General features: G+C 49.9%; 1 protein-coding gene across 1 annotated transcript in view; it reads right to left on the bottom strand.

Annotated features, from left to right (window-relative positions):
* Positions 1 to 12,531, bottom strand: part of RIPK1 (receptor (TNFRSF)-interacting serine-threonine kinase 1) — a 22,850-nt gene that overhangs the window by 5,416 nt on the left and 4,903 nt on the right. The window contains exons 4-7 of the mRNA XM_012734167.1: positions 11,739 to 11,970; positions 7,056 to 7,205; positions 4,353 to 4,429; positions 862 to 952 (exon numbers count right to left, since the gene is read on the bottom strand). Coding sequence (XP_012589621.1) covers positions 862 to 952; positions 4,353 to 4,429; positions 7,056 to 7,205; positions 11,739 to 11,970 — 550 coding nt within the window. The remainder of the gene's footprint in view (positions 1 to 861; positions 953 to 4,352; positions 4,430 to 7,055; positions 7,206 to 11,738; positions 11,971 to 12,531) is intronic.

Genomic DNA, 12,531 nt, shown 5'->3' with positions numbered 1-12,531 from the left:
CATGCGAAGCGGCTTTAGATTCTCAGTGCTGTGCTTTAACCCGCTGCACCACCGGGGAGGGCCACACCTCATGGGTTTTTTAAAAAATTTTTGCATAGAAGAACTGCAGTGTAGGCTAGAGGTGTGGGATGGGGCAAGCGGGTGAGGCCAGCAAGATTCACCAGAGACAGCGTGAGGAGAACTACTGAAATCCACTGCTGAGGGGAGCAGTGGGCGGGACAGGAGAGGTGGGAAAGACAGGAGCGGTCTTCTGTACCGTGTGGGTCAACTCCCTAGCTGGGGACTAAGCTAAGGCCTTGGAGGTGACAGCGCTGACACTAACCCCTACACCACCAGGGAGGCCCAGTTCTTTCATTTGTTAAAGGCCCTGTCAGAGAGGGAGCAATTATTAGGTGTCCAAGTGGTTCAGTAACGTACCCCAAATCACACAGCTCACAGACGCTGTCAGTATCCCCTGTCCTGCTTCTGCTCATGCTGTAACAGAAGAGTGTCCTTGCTTGGGTGCAGGATCCACCCGCCCTCCTGCCTGAGCTCTAGGTCCAGCTAGCCTCGTGCCCTCGAAGACTGTGTTTTCATACATGTCTCTTTCCTTTTGCTGAGCTATTCACTGTTTCTCCCTATCAGATGTATCAGCCTCTTAAGTTCAGGAGACTTTATGATTTTGGTGAATATCAGGTTACTTAATATTTTGAATATATCTATCTTGAGTCCTGAATAGATTACAAATTCCATTAACACAAGTGTTAACTTTTAGAGCTGCTTCTATTTCTCATATGGTCATGAAGAGTGTTTTAGAGAGCAGTGAATGGATGAGCAAATAAATAAATGAGTAAACAGATTTCTGATAGGAGTATAAATTACCTGAATTTGATCTGCTGGGAGGTATGGCTGTACAATCCAGCTGGAGAGACTGCATTCTCCTCAGAATGGCGTTTTCGCATGGATACTCCTTCTGTAATTAAAATAAATACACAATAGTTAGTTTCAGAAAATTATAGGGTAAATGCATTGTTTCAGAAAGTAGAATTTACAGATAGCTCTTGCAAGCAATAAATCGCTAAAAATAAATAAATAAATGTGTTCCCCAAACAGCTTGAACAATCTGTAAAATTAAGAGCAAAGGTGAAGGGTTCATACTTCCGATTTCAAAACTGACTGCAAAGTGACAGTAACTGAAACAGTATGGTATTGTTCTAAGGTGAGACATACAGACCAATGAAGAACCCAGAAATAACTCCTTATATATATGGCCCATTAATTTTGACAAGGGCGAGAAGACTGTAAAAGAATGAGGTTGGATCCTTCCCTTATAACAGAAAGTTAATTCAAAATGAATCAAACATCTAAGTATAAGAGCTAAAACCATATAACTATTATAAGGAGACGGGGAAAACCTTCATGGCATAGGCAACAAAGTAGAGATAAAATGGACAGTATCAAAATTAAAATCTGAGCATCAAAGGACACCATCAACAGAATGAAAAGATAACCCACAGGATACATTTTTTTTTTTGCAATGCTTCTATATCTAATCTAATATGGGATAAATGTCTAGATTATATAAAGACTCCCTATAACTCAATAACAACAAACATCCCAATTCAAAAGTAATGGAATGACTGGCATTTCTTTAATGATACACAAATGGCTAATATGCACAGGAAAATAAATAATGTCAGTCATTAGGGAAACGCAAATCCAAACCACCACAGGATCACATCACACTCATTAGAATGGTATTATTTAAAAAAAAAAAAAAAACAAATCCAGAAAATGAAGGGTACTGGTGAGAACACTGAGACACTACTCTGCGTGCTGCTGGTAGGGTTGTGAATTGGTGCAGCTATGTGGAAAATAGTTTGACAGTTTCTCACATCATCAGACATTAAATTACCACACACTTCAGTAATTCCACCCCAGTCCCACACACCAAAGAAGTAACAGTAAGAAACTCAAAAAGATAATATTGCTGACAACACTGTTCACTACAGATAGGTGGAGACAGTCCCCAGATCCATCAATAATGAACAAACAAAATGTGTCGATACTAAGTCCCTTTGGCAAGTGTGTTGCACTGTATGGCTTCCATTTCTCATGAGGCCATAAAACTGGAATATTATATAGCCCTAAAGGGGAAAGACATTTTGGTACAAGTTACCAAATGATAAACCTTGAAAGCATTAAGCTAAGTGAAGCATGTGAGACACAAAAGGTCAGAGTATCGACTCATGCCTATGGGTACCGAGGACAGGCAAAGTCATCAAACAGTGGGAGTGGGGTTGGGGGAGGAATGGCCAGTCAATGACACAGTTCCCGTATGGGATGATACAACATCATGGAGATGGGGGTGTGTGAATGTCCTTAATGGGACCCTTAAAAATGGGTGTTATATAAAATGTTGTGTTTTATATATATATATATATATTTCCCCCCACTAAAAAAGTAATAACTTTTTGCCTACGAAAGTGTTATTACTTTTACAAGGATGATGGAAATACGGAAAAGGCAGAGAATTGTATCTAAAAGGGGAAACGATGCGGCACGCTACTCAAAGGCAAAACAGTTTCCTGCCACTTCCTCGCATTTGTTCATCCTAGTTCCTAGTTGCACATGGACTTTACTCTGAAGAGAGCGACACAGGTGGTCAGAGACATCCCCGGAGGAACACACGCCTGAGAACATGCCCGACCGCGGGAGAATGAGGGGTGCGACTCTTCCCTCCTTCACAGACTCACTGCTTTTTACTTTCCAGGAAAAACATTTCTGTGGCATTTTAATTTTTATGAAAATGTCTCTTTCAATGCTTATTTTACTTTCTGTGAAAAATACGTGAATACAAACTCCTTTTCAAAGACTCAGACTGTGCAGACTCTCACAGTCTGGATGCTTTATTTATAAGCATCCAAACCGTGCACTTCTCAGGGTCAGTGGCCGCTGTTAGGACCGAAAGAGCACTGTTCACATTTCAGTCGTGTCATTTAGCGCGATTTTATCTACTTTCTTACATAGCCTTTTGCTTTCCTATTGTTTAGCTTTTATTTTTAAGACTCCATGACAAATTCGCTTCTCATAGATTGGGTGTAACTCCTCGCAGGACATCTGCATCTGCGCCTGCAGCGGATTTCAGTTTAGGGACCACGAAGATCCAGACAAGCTCTTAGAGTTTTCAGGAAGTGTACAGGCTTGCTAAAACCAAAACATGGGCCCTCCCTGGTGGTGCGGCGTGTTAAAGCACAGCACTAAGAAGCTAAAGCCCCTTCAGCGTGAGTTTGATCCCTGCTCCGAGATGACCCACAGGGCGTGCAGACTTCTCCTGACCTGCCCGCTGCTCCCACACCCTGGGCTCCCCCTGGTGGCACAGCGGGTTAAAGCACAGAACTACGAAGCTGTCCAGTTACTAGAGCCTCCATCCCCAGCCAGGGAGGTGACCCACATGGCACGGCAGACCTCTCCTGACCAGCCCGCTGCTCCCCTCAGCAGTGTACTTCGTCTGACAGCTCCCCGCTCTGTCTCTGGTGAAGCCTCTAACCGCCCCTGCACCTCTGGCCTGTACCCCAGCTCTGCGTGCATGAATAAATAAATCTAAAAAAAAAAAAAAAGTTATTTCCCACTCACCTAGATTTTCTGTGGAATAGCTTTATAACCAGGTAAGTTCCATTATGATTGTCTGGCATTTTCTATGCATATACCCCATCACCTCTGAGGAATGAGTTTGTTCCTTCCTTTCTCCTGCTCTGCTGCAGCAGCCCAGCTCCCCGCCCCCCTAAGCTGACCAGCAGTGCGGCCTTGCACATGATCTCAGGATAAGTTACGTCATCGGTCACAGTGGCTATGGACAGCTTGATGGCGCTGAGACTCAACCCACTGTGCCACTAGGGAGGTCTGGAATTTTCTTTATGAAAAGTGGAATGGGTGACCTCCCTGGTGACCCACTGGGTGAAAGCACAGCACTATGAAGCTCTCCACAGCTGCTGCAGCACGAGTTTGGTCCCCAGCCAAGGAGCTGACCCACATCAGCAACAGACCTCTCCTGACCAGCTCGCTGCTCCTAGCAGTGGACTTCAGTGATCTGCCTGCTCTGCTCCCCACTCTGTCTCTGGTGAATCCTCTCACCCCCCGCAGCTCTGCCTGTACCCCAGTTCTTGTGTGCATACATAAAGTAAGTCTTTAAAAAAAAAAAATGTAGAATGGGTCCAACTGGCCAACTTGATGATGTCTGTATAAAACTGCGACCTTTGTTTCATGTGATTACCAAACTGTTTATCTCAAGTCTCAGCCGCAAATTACACAACTTCAATTTCCATGAGTGCTTCCATACGTTAGTGTCTGGAGCATCTGCTACGGTCACCTACCTTGAGAGTCTCCACGTCTTCTTCTACGAGTCCTTCTAACTGCGCTACGTAAAAAGGTCTGAATGTTTCGTCAATGCCTAGGTGAAAAAAACAGTCCTTCAGATTTCTCAAATACTTTTTTGAATAAAGTAACATGAATCTATTACGTCTGATGATCTATTAACCTTATTCTGCAGGCAAAACAGTAACATGAAAATTTAAACACCAGGTCACTGGCTTTCAAGAAGACACCAATCAGAGTAACAACGGGGTGGACGGGACAGGGGGGTGTTGGAAGCTCTGTGCCGGTGTGCGGGTTCGGCCGCAGTGGTGGTTTGGGGGGGCGGAGGGGCAGTGCTTATTCTCGGGTGAGGAGGCAGGTGAACTGCTTGTTGAGGTTCCTTCGGATTGGGCTCATTATGGGACAGGCTGCTCAGAGTAAGAGTTTTGTGTGAAGAATTAGGATTGCCAGCTGTAAAGAAAAATGCTACTTCCAATTTTCAAGACAGATCATGGTTTTTTCCAAAAGGATAAAACTAAATTGTTGTGGGCCCTCCCTGGTGGCACAACAGATGAAAATGCAGCACTAGGAAGCTCTCCACAGCCACTGCAGCATGAGTTCGATCCCTGGCCAGGGATCTGACCCACATGGCGCAGCAGACGGCTCCTGATCTAGCTATTCTACTATTGGGTATTTATTCTAGAGAAGTAAAGACTGTTATTCACACAAAACCTGTATATGAGTATGTCTGGTGGCTTCATTAGCCAAAAAAAAAAAAAACCCTGGGAACCAACCAGATGTCCTCAAGGACTGAATAAGCCAACTGCAGTTCAACCACACCCTAGAATACTACTCAGCAATGAAAAAGAATGAACAATTGATATAGTTGATCTGGATGAATCCCAGATTTATGCTGAGTAGCAAAAGGTATTTCATGAATACACTCACGTAACATTCTTAACCTGACAACACTAGATTAGTGGTAGCCAGAGATAGAGGAGGTGGGTTAGGGAGGGAGTGGGTGTGGCTATTGAAGGAGGTCTTCTTGGGGGAAGGAGTATCTGTAGCGGTCAGGATCCCGGCTGTGAGGGTGCACTGTAGTTGGGCCAGGTATTATCACTGAGGGAAACAAAGAGCACCTGGAATGTGTCTGTGTTACTTTTTTTTTTTCAAAGATTTATTTTTTTAAGATTCATTTATTTATGCATACAGAACTGGGGTACAAGCCAGAGGTGCAGGGGCGGTGAGAGGATTCACCAGGGACAGAATGTGGCACCGGGGCCTCCATTCGGCTTCCCCGCGATGGAAACAAGGGCAAAATGCCTCACAGGCGCCTTCACGCTGACCTGCTCTTACACTTTTCCGCCTGCTTTTCTTTCTTCCTGTTTGTAGGGTCTCATTAAGAGCCTCAGGGACGCTGAGAGCAGGCAACGGGACCGGGGCGCGACAGACACCCTCGTCTCTTCCTCCTTCCTCCGCTACAGGCTCCCTTGAGAGGACAGAGCACACTCCAAGAGACCAGGGAAAAGAAACGAAGGAAGCTGAGCCGCTTGGAAGCGACCCGGTCCGTGTTCACTGGCCGACAATCAGATAAAGAAAATACTGCGTGAAGCCTGTGCTTCCGGGGGGGAGTGGAGGTGGGAGGGGGCAGCGTGGCTGGGCCTGGGCCTTCTGCTGGGTGCAGTGCGCAGTCACACAGGAGGACGGGCGCCTGTGCACTGTGAGACACCCAGGGCCGTCGTGGAAAGCTGGCGTGGCTGCGGGGCTGGGCCGGGTTCCTGGTTCAGGGCAGGCTCAGAGGTCCATTTCCGGTGGATGGAAATGTGTTAGAGGTCATGGGCACCACAGTGGGAGAGGGGAGAGGGCTTAATGTGCTGCACTGTCCTGGGGCCACTGGGAAGAGGGTCGATCTCGCATTACGTGAGTCGTAACATGGTTTAAAAGGGTTACTAGGAGCAGGACCTCCCTGGTGGCGCAGCGGGTTAGAGCACAGCACTGAGAATCTAAAGCCACTTCCGCATGAGTTCGATCCCCGCCTGCCCCGGAGGTGACCACATGGCGCTGCAGACCTCTCCTGACCCGCCCGCTGCTCCCCTCAGCAGTGTGCTTCGTCGATCTGCCTGTTCTGCTCCCCACCCTGTCTCTGGTGAAGCCTCTCGCTGCCCCTGAGCCTCTGGCCTGTACCCCAGTTCTGTGTGCACAAATAAATAAATCTTTTTAAAAAAAAAAAAAGTTCACTAGGAGCAAAGACAGACAAGGGCTTGTGTGCCTGCAGGCTCTGGGAGAAGGAAAGGGGCCTTTGAACAAAATGTTTGCAATTCAGAAAATTAGTTCGAGAGCCCTCCCTGGTGGCACAACAGGTTAAAGTGCAGCACTATGAAGTGGTCTGCAGCCACCGCCTCACCAGTTCGAGCCCCAGCCAGGGAGCTGACCCACAGGGCACAGCAGACCCCTCCTGTCTTCCCACTGCTCCCCTCAGCAGTGTATTTCAACAGATCTGCCTGTTCAGCTCCCCACTCTGGTGAATCCACTCACCCCCTGCATCTCTGGCCTGCCCCAATGCTTGGGTATATAAATTAGTATTTAAAAAAAAAAAGAGAGAAGTAGTTCGAAATTGCAGTAGAGCAGAGCTCAGGGTTCTAGAGACTCAAGGCAAGCTGCTGACATGTTCGTTCCGGGCAGCCACCACGTGGGATGCAGCGACACAGCAGAGACCCTCTTACCTACAAAGGTGGGCCGGAGGGCTGGGTCCCCGTCCCAGCACTGCTTCATGAGGCTGATGACCTCCTGCGGGCAGAACTCCAGGATGACGGCCACGTCGGGCCTGTTCCCAGACTTGATGCAGACTATGAGCTGCTGCTCACAGATGGCGTCTATGGAGAAAAGGAGGAGCTCGAGTTGGTGGGGGGTGGGGGTGGGGCTGCCACTCAGGCCCAGCTCCTGTCAGGCAGGAGGGGAAGGCCTTGCTGGACAATGCTCTCTTTTTCTGCCTGGGGTGTGCTGTGAAAATAAACCCACATTTCACAAGAACGTTGAGAGCGTTTTTTTTTTTAACAGATGGAGACATAACTGCATTGTCAAAAATAAGTATCAGGGCCCTCCCTGGTAGCGCAAGGGGTTAAACCATGGCACTATGGGACTGTCTGCAGCCACTGCAGCATGAGTTCGATCCCCCGCCAGGGAGGTGACCCACAGCCCTCTCCTGGCCCGTCTGCTACTCCCCTCAGCAGGGTACTTCACTGGATCTGCCTGTTCTGCTCCCCACTCTCTGGTGAGTCATCTCACTCCTGCACCTCTGGTTGTACCCCAGCTCTGTGCGCATAAATAAATAATCCTTTAAAAGAAAACAAGTATCATGAATGGCCAGCTATGCAGGAGAGCGGGTGATTCCAGTAACTGGAGCATTTGAGCACTTTGAGAGGAACGCCTTGTGTGTCAACCTGGGTACCTAGCAACCCCTTCAGTCCATGTCTAAAAGCCCCCGAGACAGGCAGAGCCAACATGTTCTGCCCAGTTTGCTCTATTTGTAGCATGCTGTTTATTTTATTATTTCATTTAATTTATTTTTTAAGGACTGCCAGGGCAACAATAAATATCCTTAGGTTTTTTGCATAATTGACTGACACAAGCTATGCGACGGCTATCGTCTGACAGATTCCGGGTAGCTCGGGAAAAGCTCTGAAAGATCAGACTTTCCATGCTAACTTGTGTTATGACCTCCCTTTTTTGTATAATCGTAATATCAAAATATTCTGAGCAACTTTCAGCCTACAATTGGATTGCCTCAGCTGCATAAGGCCTGCCTGCCCTGACAAGCAAGCACTGCACCAGGGTGAGAAATTCCTCTGAAGTCAAAAGTGACTTAACAATTGGCTGATCAATAAAAACAAAAGGGCTGTTTCTGCAAAGTCTCTCACTGCTGGACTGAGGAAAACCCGAATCTTATTCTGCTATCTCACCTAGCATCCTTCTACAGAATTACCTAAACTTCCTACTGTCTGTCTTTAGATATGGAAATTCATCCAGGTTGCCTGTTTTAGAGCTAGTCAAGTTTTACCTGCTAAACTTCAAAGCAATCCACAAAAGTCTTTCTGGCTAGTCTTTCAGGATTCTACTATCTAGTCTTTAGATAAGCAAATTCACCCATGTCTCCTATTCAGAGCAAATTATGTCTAGACCTCAAGGAAACTTACTTAAAACCTTTTGGCAAGTTTCTTCAAAGTAGAAAACTTACTTGAAACCTTTTAGCAAGTTTCTTGATTAGCAAGAAATTTCCTCTTCCTGCGACCCCAGACCATTTTCTTAGAAAAAAGGTGATTGTGATCTTAACCCCTTTCGTATGCTAATGCCATCCCCCTGCCTGCTGGAAATATATAAAATAAACCTCTGCTAAAGGCAGAGCAGGAAGATTTGCACCCAACTCCGACTCCCGTGTCTTCCTCACTCCCACTCCTCTCCCCCTCTTGGAATCTTTGCACGCCGACGCCTTCCCATCTTAGGGTCCTGCCTGTGTTGCCTCCTGACACCTCAAAAGTTGGAGCTGGTCTCCGACAATTGACAAGTACTCCCCGTAGATAGCATATTCTATAGTGATTCATCAAAAGACTGCCATTTTGCAGTGTTGTTAAGGGGAAGGATGTCCTAAAGGAACTCTGCAGTCTTGTGGACTCCACCCCCTATGCCAGTGATTGGAAACTACAACTCCCAGCAGCACCAGGGAGAGAACTGCGAGGACCCAAGGGGGGAGCTAAGAGGCATTCTGGGACTGTGGGGGATAAATAGGGCGCCATTATCCAAGGGGCCTCTCTCGCTCAGGAAACGGCTCTCCCCACTGCTCCACCGGGGGCTGTATCAGTTAGTTTGTCACCAGAGCTCCAAGTCAGCCCAGCTGGTAAGATATTCTAGTGACCTTGTATCTCTCTCTCTTTCCCTGGGTTGTTCCTTTTCCTTTCCCCTTTTGTAAATAAACCCAGTATTGACCCTTTTGTGTGTGCCTGCAGGACAACTGAATTTTAGGCGCGCGGGTGAGGACCCACAGACAGGGGGCCCAGTTCACACTGAGGTGCCCTGTAACAGTGTCACTGACATTGAGTAGAACCTGCAAATGTACCATCACTCCTTGTTCATGTGTCTGTGAACATGTGGCATTTGTCACCCCAGTTGTAAATGACATACTCCTTGGAACTGACACCCCTTCTGACATCCCAGTTGAAACTGGCAGACACCCCAGTTGTAACTGACACCTTGTAGGTGAGTCCAGTTGTAACTGACATAACTGACACCCGTTGTAACTGACACCCCTTCTGAAGTCAGTTGTAACTGACAGACACCCCAGTTGTAACTGACACCTAGTGACATCACAGTTCTAACACCCCTTGTATCTGACACCTTGTATCTGACACCCCAATTGTAACTGACACCTTCTAACTGACATCCCAGTTGTAACTGACACCTTGTAGGTGACAGTCCAGTTGTACCTGACATTCCATGCCTAACTGACACCCATTATAACTGACACCCCTTCCGAGGTCCCATTCCGAGGTCCCAGCTGTAACTGACAGACACCCTAGTTGTAACTGACACCTAGACATCCCAGTTGTAACTGACATCCCAGTTGTGACACCCCTTGTAATTGACACCTTGTAACTGACACCTCAATTGTAACTGACACCTTGTAACTGACATCCCAATTGTAAGTGACACCTTGTAAGTGACATCCCAGTTGTAACTGACATACCCCTTGTAACCAACACCCCAGTTGTACAGTACAGTTGTTCAAAGCTAGCACTGGAAGCTTTCTGCTGAACAACAGCTGCCCTCCCTACCCCCACCCCTTGGGGAGCAGGCGGCCAGGAGCCAACATCTTCCATCCCTGGGAGAATCCAGCTACATTTTCGATTCTGCGGATGAAAGACAGAATTCACCACACAGCTGTCCCCTGGCTGAGCCAGTGGGATGTGCCGGTAACGTTAATGACAGGCTCCTGTTTGACGCAAAGATGTGTGGGCCTGGGACTGGCCAGGTGACCTGAAATAAGCAGTGAGAACTGCTCCTCAGGAAGAAAGTGCAGGTGATGTGGAAGCATCGACCACCTCTAGAAGGTCAGTGGCGGCTTCGTGGAGTCCAGAGAAATGAGCAGGCGCCTCCCAGGTAAAGAAAGGGGAAAGGAGCCTCAGAGGAGGACTCCTCGTGGGCAGGCTGGGCTTCCAGAATCATGGTGGCATTCCAGGAATTTAAGCGGCTCAGCCCAAGGGCCTGTTAACTAGGCAGAGGGCAAAGGGATGAGCGAGAGAACAGGAAAAGCCACCCAGCGCCAGTGAGGGACGCAGAGGACGCTTCGCACGGGCTGAGCGACGCGGCTGTGGGGACGGCGGAAGGGCAGCAGAGACGGAGCGGCGGGCCAGGCAGGCACAGGCCGGAGGGCGGGCTGGGGGCACCGGGGTCTCTCGTGCACCTGGCTGGACGCAGGCGCTGGTGCCGAAGGGTGGTGGGGGACGAGGGGGGAGGGGGGGCGAGCCCGCGGTGACTCTGGGTGGATGGAGAGAGTGCAGGTTCCCACACAGAAGAGGGGCGCAGAGAGCGGCTGCAAAGGCAGCTGTCCCCTGCTCCATTCGGCGGGTCTCGTGGGGGAGAGGCCGTCGAGGCCAGGGCTGGGCCGGCCAGCTGGAACAGCGCCGGCCTGAGAGGATCACCCAGCCGTGGGCTACCAGTGCCTCCAGGGAGAACGGATCAGAAGTCTGTCAGTGAGAGCAAGTGAGAGACTGGAGGGCCACCCTGCTGTCCCCCACCGAGACCTCCCTTCTCGTGACAGTGCCCGTGGCATTTATTTTCAAGATTTGTTGTTACTTGTTTATGCGGCCAAGAACTTGCGTGAAGGCCAGAGGTGGAGAGGGTGAGAGGAGTCACCAGAGGCAGAGTGGGGAGCAGAACAGGCAGATCCATGGAAATCCACCGCTGAGGGGAGCAGCGGGGAGACAGGACAGGCCTGCTGCGCCATGCGGATCCGCCCCTGGCCGGGGACCGAACTCAGGCCAGTGTCTGGCAAAGCTTGGCAGCGCTGAGACGTGAGCCCCCGAGGCACCAGCGAGGCCCCCCACGGTAATTACGAAGGAGGGAAGGAGTGAGGGGATGAAAGGAGAAAGAGCAGGGAGGCATGGGTAAGCACCATAAGCAGGAGCGTCCTGCAATGTGACAGGCCCCGCCCAGCCCCCCAGCTCCGCGGCCTTATCTAGGTCCCTTTCTGTCCTGGGAGCCCTGACTGCTGGTCAGTGGTGGGCCCCACCCTGGGGCGCGCACCGCCTGGGCGGAGGGGGCAGGCCGGACGGGAGCACACGACGGCAAATGCGCCCCGATGTCTCGGCACGCTTTCTCTCATCCCCAGTTTCCGCCCGGCGGCCGCGTCTTACTTTCATAGGGCGCCTTGCTGGCGAAAATCGCCCACAGCACTATGGCGAAGCTGTACACGTCGGACTTGTCCGAGGGCTTGGCGTTGATGTCGTTCAGGTGCTCGGGGGCCATGTAGCAGAGGGTGCCGCCCGTCGCCCTGGAGGCACTGCGGTGCAGTTTCTTCTGCTCGTTGTGCTCCTCTTTGGTCAGTTTGCTCCAGGTCTTGAAGGTGGCGACGCCAAGATCGGCTATCTGCAACGAGATCCGGGCAGCGGGACTGGCTCGCGGCCGACGGGCTTTCCTTCCGGGCTCATCCGGCAGAGCTCAGGTGGACGGACACTCCAGGAATGGTTGCGCGGGGTAAGCTTAGAACAGCAGTTTCTGGGGGCCTCCCTGAACAGCCTCACAGAAAACAGTGTGTTTCCTCGGCCACCTGAAAAATGTCCCCTAAGAAATGTCCATGTGAATTTCAGGCGTCCCGATTCTTACCCGGGAATGGGTGGGCAGGGAGGGAGAACGTTTCTGACGCAGGACACTATGGTCGCTTACTCTCCATTTGTGTTTTCCAGTCCCCCCGGGGCTGGAGGTGGGGGAGGGCCTTCCCTTCGGCAGACCTTGGGGTGCTACACCTTCCGCTGTCCCGCGGTGTCCACAAGTCCCTGGACCAAGTCCCCAAGGATTCCACAGAAGCCAGAGGACGACTCTGGAGCTATCTCAGAGCCTGACCCTAAGAGAAGACGGGAGAAGAGGAGACGGAGCAACAGGACAGCGGAGGGAAACGCCAAAGCAGAGCCCCAGCCGGAGAGCGAAGCG

The sequence above is a fragment of the Condylura cristata genome, unplaced genomic scaffold (genome assembly GCF_000260355.1).
Source record: "Condylura cristata isolate star-nosed mole 26May11 unplaced genomic scaffold, ConCri1.0 scaffold00048, whole genome shotgun sequence".
NCBI classification, from domain to species: domain Eukaryota; kingdom Metazoa; phylum Chordata; class Mammalia; order Eulipotyphla; family Talpidae; genus Condylura; species Condylura cristata.
Note: the sequence above shows the minus strand (reverse complement) of the source record. Positions and strands in the feature narration are given on the sequence as shown.